The following is a 22018-nucleotide window of genomic DNA, read 5'->3' on the forward strand; positions in this document are numbered from 1 at the left end:
ACTGCTGCGTATTCACGGTTATTTCTACTTGCTGATTCCCTCGAGCAACTACTTGTACGGTCTGGAACTAACACGTTGAACCGAACGCTCGCGGAACGTAAAGTACCGGCATGGCGGCGAATGACGTTACGTACAAGCTATGTGATCTAGAAACAATGGGTGTCGTCTTACACCCTTTTGTTCCATATAATGCACCGCATAACATCAGTTCGACCTAGAGCGCACTCATGTCGACCAGACAGCCCCAACTTTTAGAAGGGGCTTGATAGCGGCGCGATATAATTTATTTAACAGCTAAAATACGTATCATTGACTGCAGAAAAAAAAAAAAAAAAACATTAAGGTTTTTTAGTAGAGCCAAGAAAACCCGATTATTATTTTTTTTTGTAGGCAGTGACACGTACATTATTTAATTTAATAAGTTGAACCGCTAGGCTATCAAGCCGCTCGTGAAAGTTTGTACCGTCTGTTCACCGTCAGTTCGCTGTACGTCGAACTGAAGCTTTGGGTGTCCTGTATGAGACAACGGGCGAAAGAATATACACTTTCCTTCTAAGAGTGTAGCCTATAAGGCGTACAGTCCTCGAATGTTACTACTAGGTGAGATTGTCACGCGTTTACGCTCCCAAGCGGCAAAACTCGCAACTGCAGTACCCTTGACCACCGTGCATGAACTATTGGCGTCACAAGCGTCATACGTACGCCTTTCGCTCCTCACTGGCCGCCTTTGAAGCGAGGGGTAGAGAGCTCGCGCTCACGTCATTTCATTTCCGTACCCCTTTGAGACAGTAAAATAATTGGTCTTGGTAAGCTAAGACTGCACCCTAAGCTACAAGCGCAATATGGGCCTCGAGACCCAGATTGAATTGTGTGGAAGGGTAGTTTTGCTTATCCATGGTTCTCTATGAGCCACGTGGTAATTCCATCTGTCCACAATGCGGGTGGAGACAAAGCATCCACACCAGGCACGTAGCCAGGATTCTGTTTTTTTCTTTTTTTTTTTGGGGGGGGGGGGGCGCCCATGACAAAATGCTGTGTGAGGGGGAGGGGGGAGAGGAGGCCCAATTCCCCCCTCTGGCTACGTGCCTGATCCACACTAACAGCACGGGTAAAGGGCACGTGTACAGAGCACGCGCTCTTAGCAGTTGATTCCAGTGCGCGAGCACTGCAATGGCACCTCCCGTGGCTTCGGCCTCGCGTGTGCAGCATTCGTCTTGCTCCAAGTAAGTGTAAAACCAAGCGTATAGTTCTCCTTTTAACTACATGACCCGTGTCGATCGAATCTCGAGGCGAATAATCCGCTATCCTGCAGCTTTGAGACTTGTTTTTCTTGCAAGAACGCTCATACTGCGGAAGAACTTTTCAAAGTCACGATCTCGCGCTCGGGCTCTTGTAGCATTTATTGGCTGCAGTCTCAACTTACAGGAGAAGCGAGTGTACACGGGGTCCAGTTTATTCCGTACACCCATTAGCTGACAGCGAGGTGGGGGCTACGTGCTCGCCGGACCAGTTAACCGCTCCCCTTTCATCACCTGGCAACCCACTTTCTGCGCGGGGGTATGGGCGGGAGGGCGATGACGCGGCGAAACAGTCGTTTGACTGGTCGAACGACCCCGTAGCTTCCGCTGCACTGTGATCTTAGGGGTAAACGGAGCATGCTCCATCTCACAAACATCTGCAGTGCAAACAAAGGCATGGGCACGAGCGCGTTTTGGAAAGAGCCTCCTATACACGCTCGTGCAAGCAAAAGCATTATACTGAGATAGTATTTTTGTAAGATGGAGTATAGTTTTGTCCGTGACGCTAGGAAAATGCCTCTGCCTTTTGTCTTTTTTGCAGATGTTTGTAAGATGGAATATAATTTTGTCCTTGACGCTATGAAAATGATCAAGATAATGAGACAGGAAACAACGTTTTCTGTGCTTTTTATTACCACCTAAAGAATAAAAATATATATTTTTATGCAACTAATATTTTTGTTATTCTTTGGGGATAGGGTGATCGACTATTCCATGGGCTTCCAAATGCCGCCATTCACTTCCGGTAAGGTCGCTGGGTCCTCAGCAACATTGCAGGGTTCTACTTGCAGTCGTTCGTGAGCTGCGAGTTTGAGCATTAGCTCGGCAAGTATCTAAAAGCACAAAAAAAACACGTCATTCACTTTTGTTGATTATTCCAGAGTATATTTCCGGCATTTAGGCACCTCGTATTGGATCGCTTACATGATAATCAGGTGTCGATCAGCCGACACACTAATGGAGAACATGTTCTTCTGTACTCGATGATACGCAGATATTGGGAAGGTATGAAAGAAAACCAGAAAGAAAAATCTTCAATGCTTTTAAATTTAGGGCGAAGGGCGATGAATCTTGTATCAACCCGTCGCCAATCCTTTTATCAGATAAGGAGTTTGAATTCATCTCGCGAGAACTTTCACTCAGTTGACAGTAGCGCATCGTTTCGTCGAATTCTTTATTTTGTCCTTGTTGTTTGTTTGGTTTTTGGCGTTTTTTGAGTTCAAGATGTACCAACTAGTCCAATTACAAATTCTTTGACTCGTTGTTACCTCAAGTAGCGTAGTGAAAAAATTCCTGGTCCTCGCGGAGCATCCTTAATTTCTTTCTTTATGAAAATTACGATACATGTGGGTGCATTTTAGACTATATACATCTATATATATATGTCATCATATCAAGACGTACACGTTTCAAAAGCCTATAGCACTGCGCCTTCCTCCGACAACCAAATTTTTAAGGACCACATCGCGCGGCGCATGAACAATGCGCGAAACTTTTTTTAGGCAAAAACTTGTTAAATAAAAACAATGTGCGCTGTGAAACTGACAACTCTGAAACGTGAAGATCAGTGTCACAGTGCCGACAGTATTTTTAGGTGTAAACTTGTTATCAGCCTCGTCGCTCCCGGAGCTCCATTCGTCGATTGCGGCTACTGGCTTTCCCAAGTGTTCTGCAGAAAAGTTTGCGGCCCAGATTTATTAAGCTGGGTCCACACCGCTCATATGTCATTCAAAGGACAGTCTGCAAGCCCGAGTCACCGCAATATCCGTGGTTCAAATGCCGCGTGCCCGAGTTTCTCCTTAAACTCATTGCCACGCGGCATTCGAAGCGCGGATCTCGTGGTGACTCACATTCGAATCTGGCTGCAAAATGTCATTTGTATGTTGTATAGGGTCTACTCACTGGGCGGATATTTGAGGGTGTTGTTTACAGCCCATGCTCAGAGCGAACTCACAATAATAGGCTGCTAAAACCGGTATCCTGATGGTGTAAAATGCAGGGTACGAAGGAACGGGGAAGCTCGCCCTAGACCTGTTGCTCTCGGGCAGGGGGCACGAGCGCGTTTGCAAGAAGCCACCATGTTATTTTGGCTGCACCATCCACGTGATACGACCGCAAAATGGCACTTTACACTCTAAAGAAAACGGTGCGTCTACTTTCCCGCACAACACTCGGAGAGCTGATCACCGCAACCTTTGGAGGCAGCTCAGCGAATGACGATGCCGAAACACATGTTTAGACCAAAAAACGCACTCCGACTTGTAACATTGAGCAATGCAAAACTTCACGCATGAATTGCTTAATGTCACGACTCCGACTGCGTTTTATGGTATAAACATATGTTTCGGCATCGTCATTCGCTGAGCTGCCACCGGAAGTTGCGGTGATTGGCTCTTCGAGTGTTGTGCAAAAAAGTAGACGCAAGTCCTTTTTTTAGAGGGCATCTGGACATTTAAAAGCTAATGTAACTTTAATAAAAAAAAAAGAAAGATTACAATACAACCCTTCTAATCTCTTTGCTCAGTAGTAACGTGAAAGTACTACAGACGTTGACGGCTTAAGAAGCGCGGGGCTAGGTTATGCACATCTTTCGGAAGCCGGAGACGACGAACAACACGTCTCACTATATTTCCTCGGCCAATAAAAATGCTCCATTACCCAATAAGCACGCCAGAGAACCAATCAGAAAGCAAGAAGCGTGAACATAAAAAGCATCGCCTTGCGTTTATTAAGCCACCGGTGATTATATGACGGGCAAGTTCGCCTGCACCTTGCGAACCTTGTGCCTTTGTTTCCCCCGCCAAATGCGCCCACGCGCCTTTGTTTACCCCCAACCTTAACCAATGACGGCGCGAGCTTGACTGCCTCGTTATCGCGTGTTATATACGCGCTCTCTATATTGCCCTGTGATTGGCGTGCCTTTCATTACGTTCCAATGCGCTCAAGACGCAATTCCGAACACTTGCTCGCCGTATATTGTGCTTTAAAAATGTTAAGGAGATTTACCGAAATCGCCCTATAGTGTACCTCTTTTTTTAAAGGAGTTTTAAAGTTATCTCCGTAAAACACTTACCCCTTTGCTCTTTCCAGCAATGTTGACCATTTCACACGGGTCTTTTTCTATGTCAAATAAATAAACGTGGTCTTTGGCAGTCACTTCGTCTTCGGGTGCGTCGGTGTCACATTTTATAGACGCCTGTTCCCGCCATCCCGAGGGAACTTCCAAGGAAGTGGAGGAATGCAAGGCCCCCAGAACTTTGCTCGCCGCAGAACTTTTCATTAGGACATCCAGGTCTGTTCTCGGGTCGTGACCTTGCACCGTCTTAAAGCGCCCGTCGTACAAACTGTCGTTGAATGTCCCCACGATGAGTTTATATTTTCCCACGCGAATTCCCGATAAATTAAGCTTGGAATCTACGTTATGAACGATGTCTTTTCTGGGTGATGCATCTGCACGAGAAAGGGCATGCCACATGTTCACGCCATCTATGGAACCAAGTGTTGAAGGATCTCCACCTATTAAAAAAAATATATGCTTTTTAATAGATATGAATGGCGAATGAGGCTGGAAGTATGTATGGACCTAAAATAACAGCTAAAATAAGTGTGGTCTAAATATATTTTCAGAATTTAAAGGGTGTTGATGCTTATACACAAAATAATTAGAGATAAAAGACATTGGTGGCGGTTCTGCTTATGGTGTATGGTTATGGTTCAAGAAATACAAATATTCGTAAGAAGGAAAATTAATTTGCGCTGCCTATTCTTGAATTTTGCACAGAAAACTCTTTAACATAACCTGGTTTAAATGCGTAATCGTATATACAAAAGTATATTTAGCCTTGTGCATTCGATTACATTCCGCGTTCTGTGGAGAAACGTCGTGAAACAGTCTCGCCAACACTCCTGTATTTCTTTCAACAGTTCTCGAGGATGTCGCTGCGGCATTGCTGGGGGACCGTGATTCTACCGTGACGAGGCTCTACAGTGTCCATATCTACGCTTTCGATGACTTTCTTCAGGCCCCCGGGTCACATCAGCGGGGTATGCTTCAGCAGCACATGCTCGCTGGTCGCCGAGCCGAAAAAGAGGCCACGATAAAAGACAGCTTCATCGCAGAGAAGAACGCAGTCGGTGGCGAAGCGTTGTGATGCAATTTCGCCAACTCGCTTGTATTTCTTTTGATAGGTGAGACTACGGTTGAACCCTTGTTAGAATATGAACCCTCGCTAGCAGTCAGCGGCCGAAGTGTTGTGCCGTCAGTTGTTGCGTGATATGTGCAACATGAAAGGGTATGTTGCCTGTCTAAAAACGTTCACTAAAGAAGATAAATTTGTGCTGAGTGCAGAAATCTGGATATCACTTGGGTCAGTCTTGCGCTAGGGTTTCTAAAAACTTTTATGCATACATGGTACAGCAAACCCTGGGACGTGGTACTGAAAGACTTGCCCTACGTAAAATAACAGAAGCGGATATCAGAGTGGAACACTATTTTCGCTGAACAACTTGCAAGATGGTGCAACAGAAGTCACGGCTCAGCCTACGCCTTTTTGCCTAGGAACTTGATGCTCTGTTGGCCACGAGGGCAAACATTTGTATTGATAGACTTCTTTGAGTGCCTGCTAGAATCGATAAGCTTTTGACACTAAAGCCTAGGAGAGAGATATTAGATTCCCACATGCAAGTCCTGAAGAGCAAAGTGGGTGTACTCTCTGCAAAATACAATTCAGTTTCAGAAGGCCTATCCGAACACGGAAATAAGATCTAACGACTAGAAAACGAGCAACATGAGTTGAGTTAAACACATGTCCCGGCATGGCCATTCGCTGAGCTGCCTCCGTGAGTTGCGGTGATTGGCTCTCCGAGTGTTGAGCGGGAAAATAGGCGCACGGGCTTTTCTTAGAGCGGAATACGCTAGGTGTCCAACTGGCGCTAGGGTCTACGCGAGGTCCGTGATACAAATTGAAGCAGACAGCAACCAGCCTTCTTTTGCGGTCCTCCTGTACATTCCTATGGGGAAACGCGTGTGCGTTTTGTCTATCTGCCGGGGAATAACAGGAATCACCTCTGTTACTTGGGTCGTAGCGAAAAGTATGTAGTACCTTATTTATATCGCAAACATGTAATTACAGTTACTGCATTTTCCTTTCTCAGTGAACAATGTTAAACTTCGCTATATTTCAGGCCCAAACCTGTGTTCCACAGCAAGAGTGTAAAGACGAGCGACGAAGCTACGCAAACTAACAAATGAAAGGAATGTAAAGTGTGTCCAAGGTGCGTGCAACTTTACCAGCGCTTAAAGATCACTCAAAACGTAAAGAATGAGCTATGTGGGCGATGAAAGGTGTCTCTTTTTATTATTTCACATTTAGGGTAGCTTTTAATCGGGCACCTGTTTTTTTTTTCTCTTCTCTCTATTTTTTTTTTAACTTTCAAGCGTGCATATAATGTTTTGAACGCGAGAGCTAAAGATCTTCGTACAAATGCATCACCAAAAAGAATAAAACAAAACTTAATTTTTGCAAATCGGGCTTTAATTACGTGGCCAACTTTTTATTTTAACCGATCGTCTACGTGCACATGCAGTTACTGATCCAGTGTTACAGGTTACTTCTTGCAGTATCTCCTGATTTTACAGATACTGTTCGTTTGGCACGTTAATCCCCCCTGCAAAAAATCGCTGACGCCGTGTCCGCGCTAACAGTGTTTAACAATGCACAAAAAAAAAACAGGCATGAATCTATTATAGCCCTGTGTTTAATGCCATAAATTTGTAAGAAAAACACTCTAACTGACCCATGTTTTCGTTTACGTGATTGAGAAATGTTTCGAGCTCAGTGATAAAGGAGCATTTGACATTTTAGGGGTCAAATGATACTTAGCAAGCAAAATATTTGTCTGGAGCAGCCACTGACGCTTTTGGAACAGATGTCAATATCTGTTAACATATCACATAAAAATAAAAAAAATGATAGTATCGTTAAACGAGTTCACATTTGATGACTGAGAATTCTTTTTTGATACTGGAGCACATTGTTTATTACCTTTTTGCAATTAAAATAGACAAGGCGCAAAAAGACCACAAAGCCCACTTCTACGGAATAGGGCTCTGGTCAGAGCAGATTAACTTTACAATGGGTACTAAAATGGGTAAAACATGATTCATAGCGCAACTATTCAGTTGGGATAAAGCCTCTCTCCCCTCCCACAGTTACACCGGGTAGTTGTAGCACGTAAAACTTATTTCTGCAAAAATACAAAAAAAAAACGGCATATCCGCTAACAGGTCTATAAACAAATACGGCCTCCAAGTTTTATAAACCTGCCGAACACAATTCAAATATAATACACTTAAAAAAAAAAAACCACCACCAAATATTACGAATACCTAACCTACAATTGTGCATTAAAAGTGGCACGGCTCATTAGCAGTATTGAACCAGAGTTAAGTCAAAGTTCGCTGCTCTTTCGATCAACAGCTGCAGGCCTGTGATAGCACTGAGCATAATTTCCGAGCCTATCGCGCCAACCGAGGCGCTCGGCCATGTCAGCCGTCGTTTCACTCCGGTGCAAAGCGGTGAAGCTCGACGAGGGGGCTTCGGTGAGAGGCGGTACGGAGGCATGCGGCAGACATGATAATAAAGTCATCTCATCAGGAGTACAAGACCCTGGGTTCTGGTTTTGTATTAGCACAGTAGTCACCATCCTACTACAAGGCCGATGAAAATAACCCCTGGAAATCTCCAGGGATTATTTTCGTCATTCTTGTTCAGCTCGCTTGCACCTTTGCATTTAATCGCATTATAAAAATACTACAATACAATGTTTTCTGGCAACTTTTAGCTTCTGACATCGTCGACATTGTCTGTTGTTGAAAACTTCTTTATTCATAGTTAGAGAAGTCCTTGGGGTCTTGTATTTGGTCCAGTCGGGCGATGTTCCGGCAGGCACGGGTGAGGTGATATGCGTCCGCCCAAGTGACCCGCAGAAGGGACACTCGAGTTTGCACCTCGGCTGGGCCTTTAGGGTTACTCAAACAAGTCTTTGTACAGCCAGAAGAGTACACCCTTTGTGGAGGTATGCGGCCTGAATCTGAATTGTGTGTTGGGAAGAGAAGAGTTCTTCTCAATGTATCTTGTTAATCTCGAGTTGATGACCCTTTCAAAGACCTTCCCCATGCACTATGTTAGCAGAGATGGGGCGAAGGTTCTATATTCAGCTCTTTCTTCGGCTTGGGTATAAACCGCACTTCAGCCCTTTTCCACACGTCCGGCGCGATACCTTGGTCTATTAGCTGTCAAAATGTTGTACCAGTTCATTTAGGGCCCCCTCATCCATGTTTTATAGGCGCTTGGCCGTGATGGCGTCCGGATCCGGGGCAGCGGATTTCTTCATGTACTTCGTTGTACTCAGGCTGGGTGACGCCTGAGTTTAAGCAGGTGTATCTCTTGGCAAAGCTGTCTTATTTGGTCCTGCGATTCTTTGACCTTGTACACCAACTCCTTGAGACGATTGGTCGTGGCCGTTCTCGTCTTCTCCGGGTAGATGAGGGCGCGGAGAAGTTTCCATGTTTGGGCGAGTCCGAGGTTGCCCTGTGTGCTGCTGCAGACGTCATACGAGTTTGGCCTGCACAGGACAACAACGTACTCGTCGACGTTTGTGGTCAGTTCACCTATTTTCTTCTTGAGAGCTTTGTTGTAGCGTTGCCACCTCGAGCGTTTGGTGAGTGCTCGCCGGGACTCCCACAAGTGTAGAACATGCGGGTTCACCTCCGGGTCCTTCTCAGTGCGCTCCAGCTCCTTCTTGAGGGGTTCCGCGCTGTTAACCAAGTTTCTGGTGCAGTCTTCAATATTGTCGATGGTAGCCCGACGAGATGCCCCGGTGTTTTTACCACTTGTTGCAATCTACGATTTTAACCCTCCCAAATTTTCTTGCCTATCCAGTCTGGTGCACGGGCTTTTCCAGTATATTGTGATCGCTGCTCAGTTGTTCTCCAAGATTCTTTCATTTTGCGTCCCGTATGTTCTTGGTTAGCGTCAGGTCCGGGCAGCTGTCCCGGTAAGAGCTGGTTCCCACCCTCGTGTGGTGATCCGGGTCCGACAGTAACATGAGACACATGCCCGGTTGATAGCTTCCGCCAGTCATCTTCCCTTGGGCGTGATAAAGCTGTACCCCCAAGCCGAGTGGGCGGCATTGAGGTCCCCGGCAATAACGACCGGCTCCCTGTCTGCCCCCCGCACGGCTTCGGAGATCAGTTGCTGAATGTCGGTTCTTTGGTCCTTCGGGTTGCTGTAGACATTCATTGTGTGCAGTCCGCATCTCTTTCTGTTGGTGGGGGATCACCGTGAGAAACCAGTACGAACTCCCTTGGCTCTCCAGTTCCTGCTTAGCTGTCGAATACTATTTGTACACCAGGGTAGCCACGCATTGGTCCGATTCGTAGGTCACGTATTCCTTAATCTGTACGGTTTTCTTCCCAGGTTCCTGTAGTATGATCACCGCCGGAGGGTTGGCTTCCTGAGGCACCCGTAGGCTGAGGCTAGCCTGCTTGCGCCCTATCCACCGGCAGTTCCATTGCCATATTTTTTACTTCTGGTTTGTGCATGAGTCCCTATCCGATTGTTTCGATTCCAGCTATCCCTCTCCGACTTTTCTTATTTTGATGTCTGGAGTCTGCATGAGGTTGTGGTGCTGAAATGCCAACTCTCTGTTCTGTTCCTCCACTTCCTGTACCCCCTGCGCAAGCTGTATCAGCTGGTTGGTGATGTGTTCCTGGAACTTGAGTTGACTTTGCTTGATATCTTGCACCGCTCGAGCAATGGCCTCCGCGATAGATGTTGAGAGTTGCGCGAGCTCTTCTCTTGGCTTCGCAGTTTTCGTGGACAACTGAAGCCGCTCGTTTTCTTTTTTGGCCTCTTCGTAGACTTGTTTTTTCACATCAAATCGTTTATTTGCATCTGCAAGTATAGATGCCTGAGCCGCGGACGGAAAAGCCAATCTTTGTTGGCTTGACTAGGTCCGGGCCCCGAGAGCTTGGCAGATGGTGATCAAAAAGCAGGAAAAAGAATCAGGGTAACATATATGCAAAAAACGCGTTAGCTAAAAGGTTAAAATAACTTGATACATATTACACAAAACGTAGGTACAGTGATTTACGATCTAAACTATAAATGTCAAGATTATGTATAAAATATTTATTGAGTAATAAGTGTAATTTATAAGGAAGGGACTGCAAGCCGTAATTTGTACGATAACAGGACACCCTCCATTCCTCCGAGCAGCGGGTGGGGATGGTGGTTATATTTCTGGTTAAATTTGATGTATGCCTCAAGAACCAATCACTTCTGGTGATGAAAAACAAAATGACCTAGTCAGAAGGTATCCATACAATCGATATATAATGATAATTTTGTATTTTTGAAATAATGTTTCGGTGTGGAATAAATAATGAAGATTTCCAATAAAGCGTAACACTCTCCTTTGAAGCAATAGTATTTTATTTAGATTTGATATTTCACATTGGCCCAGTTCTCTTTTGAGCTCCCGCAGTTGCAGTGCGAGGCTGGTCTGCATTCCTTGCTTGCTCGCTTGGGTCCCTGGTGCGAGAACTGGCCGCTCGGTTTGCCCCGCATTCCCCGTGATACCAGTCTCGTTCTTCGGTTTCGTTCCGGCTTTCTTCCCCTTCTTGTTTCGTTTGCGTCGCATCGGGGGAGTACTACCCCTACTCTGTGACGTATACCGTTGGCAGATCCTCGAGCGCGACCTTCATTCGCCGTGCGACGACTCCCTCGAGGGTCATCGCACCAGCCGTTCTCCCGACTGCTAGCTCCGGCTCCTTCTCGGCGCTCTGCTTGGTTGGCTCGGTTAGGAAACGTTTTCGGGGCAGTACCTGTCGTAGTTATGGTGAACCCTCCGGCACAAAGAATATTTCGGTGTACACTGGAGTTCCTACGCTGCGTCGGCAGTTCCACAGAGCGTGCAGGCGAATGCCCTGGGTTTGGGCAAACGTTTGCCCTGTGGCAGACTTCCCCGCAGTTGAGGCACGCCGCGCCCTGGTCCTTTTCTAGATGAAGCACGGCGTCTCTATCCACTCGAAGTCTACCGTGTATGGAACTTGCTTCCTGGCGAAGGTGATGACGACTGACTGTGACCTGCCCTCCTCCTCGCGTCGAGAACCTCAAACCTTTTGGCTCCCGTCCTTCGCAATATTTCCTCATTCGTGAATTCCGTCCGGACCCCGAGGATCACCCCGCGGCATGTGCCCTCACTTGGTGTGACGTGGTAGGCTCCCACCTCCAGGCACCCGACCGAGAAGCGAAGACCCTTGATTCCGGCCAGCACGACCGCGTCGTCCCACTCGTTGTTGTATACCATGATAATGTTCTGCGCTTCAAGTAGGCGATTCACGGATCTTGCCTTGAGTTCCTTCTGCAGTGTCCAAGGTATGTGAGTGTGAGTCTTCATGTGAGTCTTGAATAGCTTGAGTGCAACCAATTCCTTGGGCTTAGCGACGATCTTGGACTTGAACTCGTGAAGTATCGGCAGTCGCAGAGGCTTGTTCGGGAAAGGTTTAATTCCGGTCGCTGGCGCGTAGATCCGTTCGTGCGCTTGAGCGGTGTAGCGTCTGGGAGGGTGACGACCTCAGGCGCGGACCCACTAGTCGAGGCTGTGGCTCGCTGCTAGCATGTCCCCGAGGAAACAGGCCTGGAGTGGGAGTAATAAAGTATAACTTTTATATACAGAAAATATACAAGTAGCATGGTCGACTGGTTAATCGGCAATCGGCAGTCGGCAGTCGGCGACTTCGGGCTCTCTGAGCCCATGTTATATAACCCTCCGCGGGCGAGAAGGCCCGCGGAGCGAGAGGGGAGCCTTCCAGGCGTTCACATGGTGTTCGAAGTTAGGCTGATGCAATTTCCGGGTGTTCTTTCGCCAAGGGCAGATGATGCAATCCCTCCACGTTCTTGCCCCGCTTCGGCGGCTGATGCAAGGAATCGACGCTCTTGCTGAAACCCAACACCGACGGACCCACACACACACAGGCACGCACACGCACGCCGGTGCTTCTCCTTCCGAATGCTGGCGGTCCCAGACGGTCTCGTGGCCTCCGGGAGATGTTGTTTTTGTGTTTGGAGCACTCCTCGAAAGCCACCACGGGCCCGATGACTCAAGGGTCGGTCTCGGGAACCCGAACGTGACTGTCTAGCGCCGTCGGCAAGCGCCGGGGCCCATCGTGTCAATAGGCTTTGCTGACGTTGGCGACAGGTGAAGGCCAAGTCCGGGGGCCTTTCACAACAGCTCCTCCGCCGCCGGGGAGAGAGTCTTGAGGGGGAGCAGTCCACACTGGTCCCTTGAAAGACGTGGTCTCACGGCTGGTCTGGCGACTGAGGTCCAGGCTGGAGTCCACACTGCGAAGTGGCCGTAACAAAGACCAACAACACCAAACCAAACTCCGCGCAGGCAAGCGCCCAGCCCCCAATCTCTCAAATCCGCCAGACCAAAACCAAAACGAACAACAACAACAAAACAATTGCCTCGCGAAAGTTCCGTACTATTCTGTCAACGAAAAACACGCACAAAGAAACTTATTTCCTCTGCCAGGTTGCTTTAGCGAAAGAAACTTTTGCAGACTAATAAAAGCCCTCTAACGCTCAACCCAAAGTAAAACGGACTCCCGTGAAAAAAAAACACATTACAAACCGTAATGTAACTCATATAGGGCATATCCCTATTATATTCGAGCATCCTTCATAAAGCAAACTCTACCGCATATAAAACCGCTTTAAAGGAACTTTACCGTCAACACAACGAGCTAAAGCCGAACGAAACGCAAAACTCGGACTCTCGAAAAATGAAAAGCTAATAAACTTGCCGAATAACATAGTCGGCTCAATAACACTAAAAAAACCACGTTTAGCCCTCCCTTTTCCGTCGAAAGTCATTCTTTGCCTCTAACCCACGCCCTGTTTGTTCTTGGCATCACTCGGACTGTTCAAGTTCTTCTCCTTGGACTTGCGTGCAGGCACAAAGTTGCAGTCCCAGAGATCTCCCTTGGTCTCCACGTCCGACGTGACACCACGTTGAACCACGGGCGATGAACTGTGCTTCCGTCTGGAACCTCGCTGAGTCGTCCCAGGCTCGTTGGTACCTTCTCCAGGCTCCTTGCTCGCACTTGAGCTGTAGGTTCGTGGCTTGTTCGGATGGAGGTCCTGGAGTTTTCCCGCTCCCAGCTTCGAGGACCGCGTCCTCTTCTTGGGGTGGCGCTCGTCGTGCTTGCCTTGACGTTCTTTGCAGGAAGCGTTGCTGCCAGAACGTACAACGCTGATCCGGCGCTGCCTCTTCCTTTTTGGTCTCGGCCGCTTGTTCATGATTGCATCCGAGTTCTTGGTCTCAGATCTACAATGCTGCGAGCACGACGACGTCCTCAGGTGCACTTGCGTCCGGTCTGGTTTGTCCAGCCTGGGCTCCTTCGTGTCCCAGGTGGGTCCTTTGCCCGCGCAGCCGCCGTTGGTTGCAGATCCCTTGGGATGGCCAACTTGGGGTCTCCCATCCTCCAACCTCGATGACGACTCGCTGCCGGACGCGCACTCGTCGATGTTCTCCTGGCACCTGGACTCTGTGGATGGTCTGGAGTCGGGGTTCTGCAACCGCACCAGGCAGGACTGATTGATCTCGTCGAACGAAATCTCAATTACCTCCCTCCTGGTGGGCCGCTTGGACTCCTGCGACGGCACCGTGGGCTTGGTCATGAAGCCGCACGGGTGCCGATCAGAGCGGTCAGGACCCTGGCTCGTTTGCTGGACCGCTATCTCCGGCATTTTGGCGCTGCTCTCCATGAGCTGGCTGGACTTCCCCGGCGTCGTCTCCGTCTTGGCGTCGCCTCCGTCCTCCGGGAAGTCGCAGCTGGACGCCCGAAGAGCCTTCTCTTCTTTCTCCCGCAGCTCGGGGTCGATTTTGTGCGGAACGGCGTCGGTCTTGCGAGGAACAACGTCGGTCGCGTCGGAAGAACCCCGCTGGTTTCCGGTCACCTCGTTGTCCCCAGCTTCGGTTTTCTTCTTTTCCTGACACACCAATTCTGTCGCTGCTTCCACGTCACTTTCACCGTCCCGGCGCTCGGAGTTTGGGTCGGGCTTGCGAAGAACGGCGACATTCGTGTCGGGAGAAAGACGCTGGTTTTCGGTCATCTCTCTGTCCCCAGCTCCCACTTTCTCCTTTCCCTGACACGCCTTCCCTGTCACCCCTTCAACGCCTCTTGTCGCCCGGCGAAAAGACTCCAACTCCCGCGTTTTCTTCGCGAGCTCGAGCTGCTCAAACTCGTAGTCGAGCCGCTCCATTTCGCGCTTATACTCGCGCTTTTCGAGTTCCCATCTCGCAGTCTCGAGAGCCCTCTCGTCGGCCCGCTTTCTGCGTTCCTCCTGCTCCTTTCCGCGAACCTCCTCCAGAGCCTCTGTGAACTCCTCAATGCTGACGGCTTCGGCCTGAAGGAGTTCTATGATGTGCGGTTTTCTTCTCGTCTGCCCCAAATCGATTCCTAATTTGGTACAAACTTGTACCAACTCACGCAAGCGGAATGCCTCCAGACTCATGATCTAGCTTGTGCTGGCTCTCTTTCCCACAAAATTGCTCGCGTCAGAACGGTCACACAGTCCTTCTGACAACGACTATCTTCAACCCCCATAGGCAAAACTTAGAGCCAATGGGTCTGGCAGATTGAGAAAGAAAGGGCCGGGCACTCACCCACACAAGAAGTCATGGTCCGGCGAAGTCGATCCCACCGCTGCCACCAGTTGTAGCGTCTGGGAGGGTGACGACCTCAGGCGCGGACCCACTAGTCGAGGCTGTGGCTCGCTGCTAGCATGTCCCCGAGGAAACAGGCCTGGAGTGGGAGTAATAAAGTATAACTTTTATATACAGAAAATATACAAGTAGCATGGTCGACTGGTTAATCGGCAATCGGCAGTCGGCAGTCGGCGACTTCGGGCTCTCTGAGCCCATGTTATATAACCCTCCGCGGGCGAGAAGGCCCGCGGAGCGAGAGGGGAGCCTTCCAGGCGTTCACATGGTGTTCGAAGTTAGGCTGATGCAATTTCCGGGTGTTCTTTCGCCAAGGGCAGATGATGCAATCCCTCCACGTTCTTGCCCCGCTTCGGCGGCTGATGCAAGGAATCGACGCTCTTGCTGAAACCCAACACCGACGGACCCACACACACACAGGCACGCACACGCACGCCGGTGCTTCTCCTTCCGAATGCTGGCGGTCCCAGACGGTCTCGTGGCCTCCGGGAGATGTTGTTTTTGTGTTTGGAGCACTCCTCGAAAGCCACCACGGGCCCGATGACTCAAGGGTCGGTCTCGGGAACCCGAACGTGACTGTCTAGCGCCGTCGGCAAGCGCCGGGGCCCATCGTGTCAATAGGCTTTGCTGACGTTGGCGACAGGTGAAGGCCAAGTCCGGGGGCCTTTCACAACAGCGGTGAGCGTTTGCTGCTCTCGCCCTCTGTTCTTTCTTTTTATCTAACACTTGAACCCAATCGTTGCCGAGTCCAGCGTCCCTGTTCTCGGGAAAGTCTTCCGGGACTCAGTCATCAGGTAGCGGCTGCCGCGTCGGATCTAGCGTGATGTGGTCCATCTCCTCGGGGTTGTAGCCAATAATCTTTACGGTACCGGGTCTCTTGTTTGGTCCTGAGCCATAGTCAAGCTTGTCCGCATGCCGCACTCGAAAGTTCCATTACGTTAGGCTAAACGTGGAGGCCTTCTCGGATCTCCCAGACTCGGCTCGCCTGGGGCTGCTAAGCCTATCGAGAGTTAGCCGGCCCTCGCGGGAGTCAACCAGGAAGGGTTCGGTAAATCAAAAGGTTTTCCGCTCACCGACTTGATGTAGGTGCCGGAAGAGTCCGGATCACTTCGCGAGATCACTCGAACACTTGTTTGAGCAAAAAAAGTACTACTCTCTGGCCGAACCTTAGAAAACACCGCGTAGCACATGTGAAGCTTGTCCGCGACCTCCGGTAGAGTTCCTGTATAGGCTCCCTACGAGAGGCAGAGTTGCGCGTCTGTTTTCCACGTGCCGCCGCGCCGCTATTCGCCGAGATCCAATCACGTGAGGAGCCGGATCAAGTGTCGGGCAGGAAAGAAGACGTCGCGCGCGCCCCGGCGTACGTTCCCCTAGAGTAACTGTATAGGCTCTGCTTGCAGACCCAGGGTATCGCGTTCCTTTTCCTTTCGCCGCCATCTCCGTATTGGCGGAGGAGAGGTCACGTGCGCAGAACTGGATCCGACCTTCGTGCGGGAAAGCGGCCTTCCAGAGCGCCGAGTTTCGGGGGCAACACATTTTCCGCTTTGCGTTCGCGAAATATAGATCCTAGGCCAAACTCTAACGAACCGAAAGCTTCCTAAGTCATTGAACACTACGTGTATCAGCTGGGTACAGTACAATCCCGTTTTTTATAACGCGAGCGATGTTTTGAGACATTCGATTTCAGGGTATGTGAAGCAGACAACACGGACGACGATCGCGTTCCCCGCGTTTGCGGCTCTCGCGGAGTGATACGCGATACCGATACGCGACCGGCACATCCGGCCATCTTGGCGAGTCGGGGAGCTCTCGTTTGAAAGCGGGGGGACAGCGTTTTCGTCAACCGCTGCGTCGTTTACCGCATTGAAGTTTGCACGCGCGTAGAAAAAGCCCCGTGAAAATGGCAGGCTGTAGTGTTACCAAATGAACAAATCGCGCAGACAGCGGCAAGAGCTTGTATCGGATTCCGACGGGGAGACACGATGTGAGACGCCGCCTCGTCTGGCTTTTTCGTATGGGAAGATCATTTTTAATCATTGTCTGCCCTTTTACAATACCCCAAAAGATTTCTGCAGGCAGTTGTGGCAATAAACATGTTTTAGAGACTGTTAGTGCTGCGCCTATTCGCAATTTCTTCAAGGGACCGTGTCGGTGGCAGTAAAACCGTTTAAGGGGTTCAGAAAAATGTTCAAAATACTACAAGAGAAAGCGAGATGCAGGTTGGTGTCACACACTGAAAGTAGACAGAGCTCTACTGCCCTATTCAAGGGGCGGAATATGCTGGTCAATAGGAAAACAGTCAATCTCGGCATCATTTTTGCACCAGCAACGAATTAGACTGTGTTTTCAAAGACTTATCCGCAATGAAAGTGGAACGTCGGTGGACTTTTTTATATATATATTAGACAGTTTGCGCCTTGCGGCATCTCCCAAATTTTGGAGCACCGTGGTGCTCGACATTCCCCAGATTCGCATATAATTGGAACAGAAGAAGGTAAAGCACTGTTCCGTCTACATCATATCAAGTAAACTGCCTGCTGAAAAAAACACAAAAAACACTTGCTTTTCGATTAAACAGGAGAGGAAAATAAGGAAGCCTGCGTTCTTTTGCTTCTTGCGCTCGCTCGAGGGGAAAGGTCCTCCGAAAGTTAGGCAGACAGCGGGCTCACGACGCTATCTGCGTCCCAGCAACAGCGACTTGACTTTACTTCACACGCGACCCGCGGGTGCGTACGTGGGTGCGCTTTTTGCGAGAGGGAGACAGGAAACGGCGGGACAACGATCACGACATATGGGCGGCTCGTCGCCGCACGCCGCACTATTTTCCTTCCGCAGCGCGGCGCCTCGCGTCTGCGCCTCCGTGCCCCTGCAAAATCCGAACATGGCTTCCCGCAGTGCTTGGCTCCAGAATGGCACCATTGCGGTACTCTGCCCCGCAAGTGGAGCATATACAGTTACTCTACGTTCCCCTGCTTTTGAGCGCGCCTCGCGCCTCGAATGCGCGGCGCCGCTATTCGCCGAATTCAGCCACGTGAGGACCAGACTCCGCATGCCGTGCAGGAAAGCCGGCGCTCCAGGGGTGAACGCGCAACTCTGGCTCCCGTAGGGAGCCTATACAGGAACTCTAATCTCAGGCAGCTCGCAGCGTCTCCCACCGACATCGTCTGGAAATTTAGACTATGTCGGCGATCAACCCGCCGGCGTATAATTAGGTTACCGCGGTTGACGAGAAGCCTCTATGCGTGGTTTCATCTTAATTATCAGAGCAGCTGCCGTTATCAGCCAAAGGGAGCAACCAAACAGCGTCAAAGCGCAAAATCATGGCTTCGTCCATCCTCATGTGCGTGTTCTCGTTCATTCACTAAATCAAGCGCAGAGAATGTCTTGTAACTTGCGCTTTTAGTTTGTTTTCAATGTTGTATGTGTTCGGGCCTTCGACTGTGCTCTTAGCTAAATGAAACCAACTATACGGTAAGCAGAGACGCTGTAGAACGCCGATTAGAGCGCAGCTCTTAGGGACCCGTTTCTGAGTTTCGCGGCGTCGGCGTCACCGTCGGCATCGACGTAACCGCACTAAATTTAGCGGAAAAAATGACGTCACGTTTCTCCAACACTAATTCAATTCCCCGCTAAATTTAGCGGGAGAAATGACGTCACACTTGGTGTTACGTCACCTATGAATAAATTCTGTTTCTCCGCTAGATTTAGCGAGAAAATTGACGTCACTTGACCTGATCAGCAATTCAATTCCCCGTTAAGCTTAGCGGTAAAATTTACGTCACGGGACCTCAACACCAACTCAGTTTACCCGCTAAATTTAGTGGGGAAAGTGACGCCACATGGGGGGGAACTTGGTGTCGCCTATGACAAATTCAGTTTCTACGCTAGATTTGACGGGAAAATTGACGTCACGTGACGCAAACAACAATTTGATTTCCCGTTAAATTTAGCGGGAAAATTGATATCACGTGACCTTAACAGCAATTCAGCATCCCCACTAAATTTAATGGGGAAATGACGTCACATGACTTGGTGTCACGTCATCTATGAACAAATTAAATTTTTTCGCTAGATGTAGCGGCAAAATTGACGTCACGTGACCTCAACAACAATTCAGTTTTCCCGCTAAATTCATCGAGGAAAATGGCGTCAAATGATTTGGTGTCTTGTTGTCACGTCACCTATGAAAAATTTCAGTTTCTTCGCTACATTTGGCGGGAAAATTGACGTCACATGTGTAGGAGGAGGAGGGAAGGTACGGAGAAGAGAAAGAAGAGGAGCAGGAGGGGAGAGAAAAAAAGAGGAGAAAAGGAGAGAAGGAGGAAAAGACTAGAGGGCACAGAGGATGAAGAGGGGCATACCCTTCCTTCCCTACCCTTTCCTCCTCCTCCTCAAGAGCTGCACTCTAATTTCGCGTTACAGAGATTTGTAAACGTCTCTAATTTTTTGTATAATTTTTTTCCGCTGACTTTTACGATGCTTAAGCCCATCTACGCAGATGTGGCACAATTCGTAGCAAAGATGACACTTTGTCGCAAGATGTAGCAAACTTTCGTCCATGGCGCAATTTGGCGCAAGTGGTGCAGCACTTCCATCACTGCAAGTTATTTATTACGTTAGAATTTTTCGTGATATTTGCTCTGTTATCAAGCGCAAAGAAATATACGCCCATTTTCACCTGTTGGAATGCATGGCCGGATATCAATTTAAACTGGTTGCTGTCTGCTGCAATTCAAAACCTAAAACGGCGCACACATATTAAAAAAACAAAGACCAGGAAGGTGCAGACGGGACAAGCGCGGGACTTCAACAGATTATTTAAAAAAGGAAAAACATCAAACTAACCATCAACATCACTATCTCATCGACATGCGCTTCAAAAAGGCTACCTCATCTTATGTAAACAAACTGAAGTTTGACTGACGCCCCCCCCCCCCCCCCCCCCCCCCATGTTGCGCCTTCTATTCCTATCTCAAACGCTTCCGTCAATTTTCTTGCAGTTTTACCAGCCCCTTTCCCCAGAATCGTGATATGGACAAGTTTCACTTACACATGCAAGTCACACAGCGCGAATACCGTGTGGTATTCGAGCTGTTTTTTTTTTTTTTTTTTAATGAAGGTCCCCCCCTCCCCCCACAGTTGATCTCAGCGACAGAGCGTACTGGCGCGCTCGGTCGTTGACATAACGGTCCGTCTGTTCGACGTATGCTCGACCACAACTCAACGGGATTGGATACACCACCCTCACCCCGCGCTCAACGTACTAAGCAAGCACGCGTTGTCGCCGAGGTCAATGTCCTGCTTTATACTTAATTAGTACAATGCCCTGCACTACTTCAGATGCTGAAGTTGAAGCCTGGGCAAGTTGGTACGACATACTTCAGAAGATAAAAACACCGCAAAAAAAGTCGGACGCAGCGTTCTGCCTGTGTCCACCTTCATCCAAACCGTCGTTTCTTGCGCTGTTTTCATATCTTGAAGTATGCCGTAACAACTTGCCCAAGCTTCAACTTTAGCATTTATTTCTAGTACACTGGGCCCCTTTAATTGTTTTCTGTTTAGTCATGTTTCATGGTAAAACAGCGTTCTGTCTGTGTCTACTTTCATCCGGTCCGCCGTTTTTTGCGCTGTTTTCAGCTCCTGAACTACTTGAGATGTCAGTGGTTGCACTCTAAGAAATATGGAGCATCTACTTTCTCGCAAAGCACAATTGGAAGAACCATTGGCTGCGATCTGCGGAGGATGCACGGCGATTGACCAGGTGGAAAACATTATCTACACCAAAACTTTTAATTCGCGCTGTACCATTGAGCATGCATGGTGACGCGTCATGGCCAGTAACACAGCGTAGGCTGTTTTGATAGACCTGAACTAACATATACCCTCAGCTTAGTCATATGCCAAGCACCCCCCTTAGATTGCAGCTATTCGTTCTCCAGAATGCTTTGTAGAAATTTCATTTTTTTAGAGCGTGGTAAACGTTCCAGATTCCTGAAATTGAGTTTACTTTTGTTTCACATCACGTCCGAGCGCAGACGACGCTAGGAGCAGTTTCCGCCAATCAAACCGCGTCAAAACGCACGACGCCATGGCGTTCGTCATTCTTCTCTGCGTTCTTTCACCAGGGAAGCCGATAAAACGTGGTGAATTCCCGGTCATTTCCGCTTTAACAATGTGTGTTGGTGTTTGTATGTCTTCCAACCTTCGACTGCGCTCTGACTTACAATGAAACGAAGTGTAGTAGCACACAGAATCTGGATAGCCCAAATGTCTCACCAGCTGCGGAGTAGAGCGTGGGAAGCCAGTCGGCGATGTGCATCATCTGGTTGGAGACTCGGCGGCTCATCTCGAGCAGTGGGCTCCAGATGAAAGTGGTGGTCCGGAGCCCCCCTTCCCAAAGCGTGAACTTGCCCCCCCTCAGGGGCCAGTTGTAGCCACGGTTCGACTTGACACCCCACGGCAGGGCGCCGTTGTCCGAGGTGAACACCACGATTGTATTGCCGATCAAATCAGCTTCTTGAAGCGCCTCCATGATCGTTCCGATTGACTGGTCAAGTGCATCCACCATACCTTTAATAGAATGTGACACATGACAACGCTGCGATACCATTTAATGCAGAATGTCTTTTTATTGTTTTGTATCCGCCGAATCCTATTAGAAAACCGTCACGTTGCTGGGTTGCACTCCGGCATTACACAGACACACGTGTCCTGATGAGATCACGTGATTCTGTGACGTTACTGTGTCCCGTGACCCCATGACGTCACGCGACGTCACACATGCTTTGAGCATCTGCTCAGCCCATTAGCAACACATGCTGCGCGTCTAACAGTTTGCTAAATATAGTCAAAACATGCTGGATTTTTTTTTTTTGTTATAATTTGATGAGAATGATACGAAGGTTCTTCAGTTTTTCCAAATCAAG

The 22018-nt window shown here is 48.9% G+C and overlaps 1 protein-coding gene across 1 annotated transcript; it reads right to left on the minus strand.

Moving 5' to 3' along the window:
• Nucleotides 1–2005: 2005 nt before the first annotated feature.
• On the minus strand, nucleotides 2006–21414 carry LOC115323212 (arylsulfatase I-like). The gene is made up of 3 exons (XM_040221462.1): nucleotides 21369–21414; nucleotides 4372–4814; nucleotides 2006–2131 (listed from the first exon to the last, which is right to left on the minus strand). The coding sequence occupies exons 1-3, from the start codon at nucleotides 21412–21414 to the stop codon at nucleotides 2006–2008; spliced, it is 615 nt and encodes a 204-aa protein (XP_040077396.1).
• Nucleotides 21415–22018: the final 604 nt, after the last annotated feature.

Source organism: Ixodes scapularis, unplaced genomic scaffold (assembly GCF_016920785.2).
Source record: "Ixodes scapularis isolate PalLabHiFi unplaced genomic scaffold, ASM1692078v2 PGA_scaffold1__304_contigs__length_218370807, whole genome shotgun sequence".
Classification (NCBI taxonomy): domain Eukaryota; kingdom Metazoa; phylum Arthropoda; class Arachnida; order Ixodida; family Ixodidae; genus Ixodes; species Ixodes scapularis.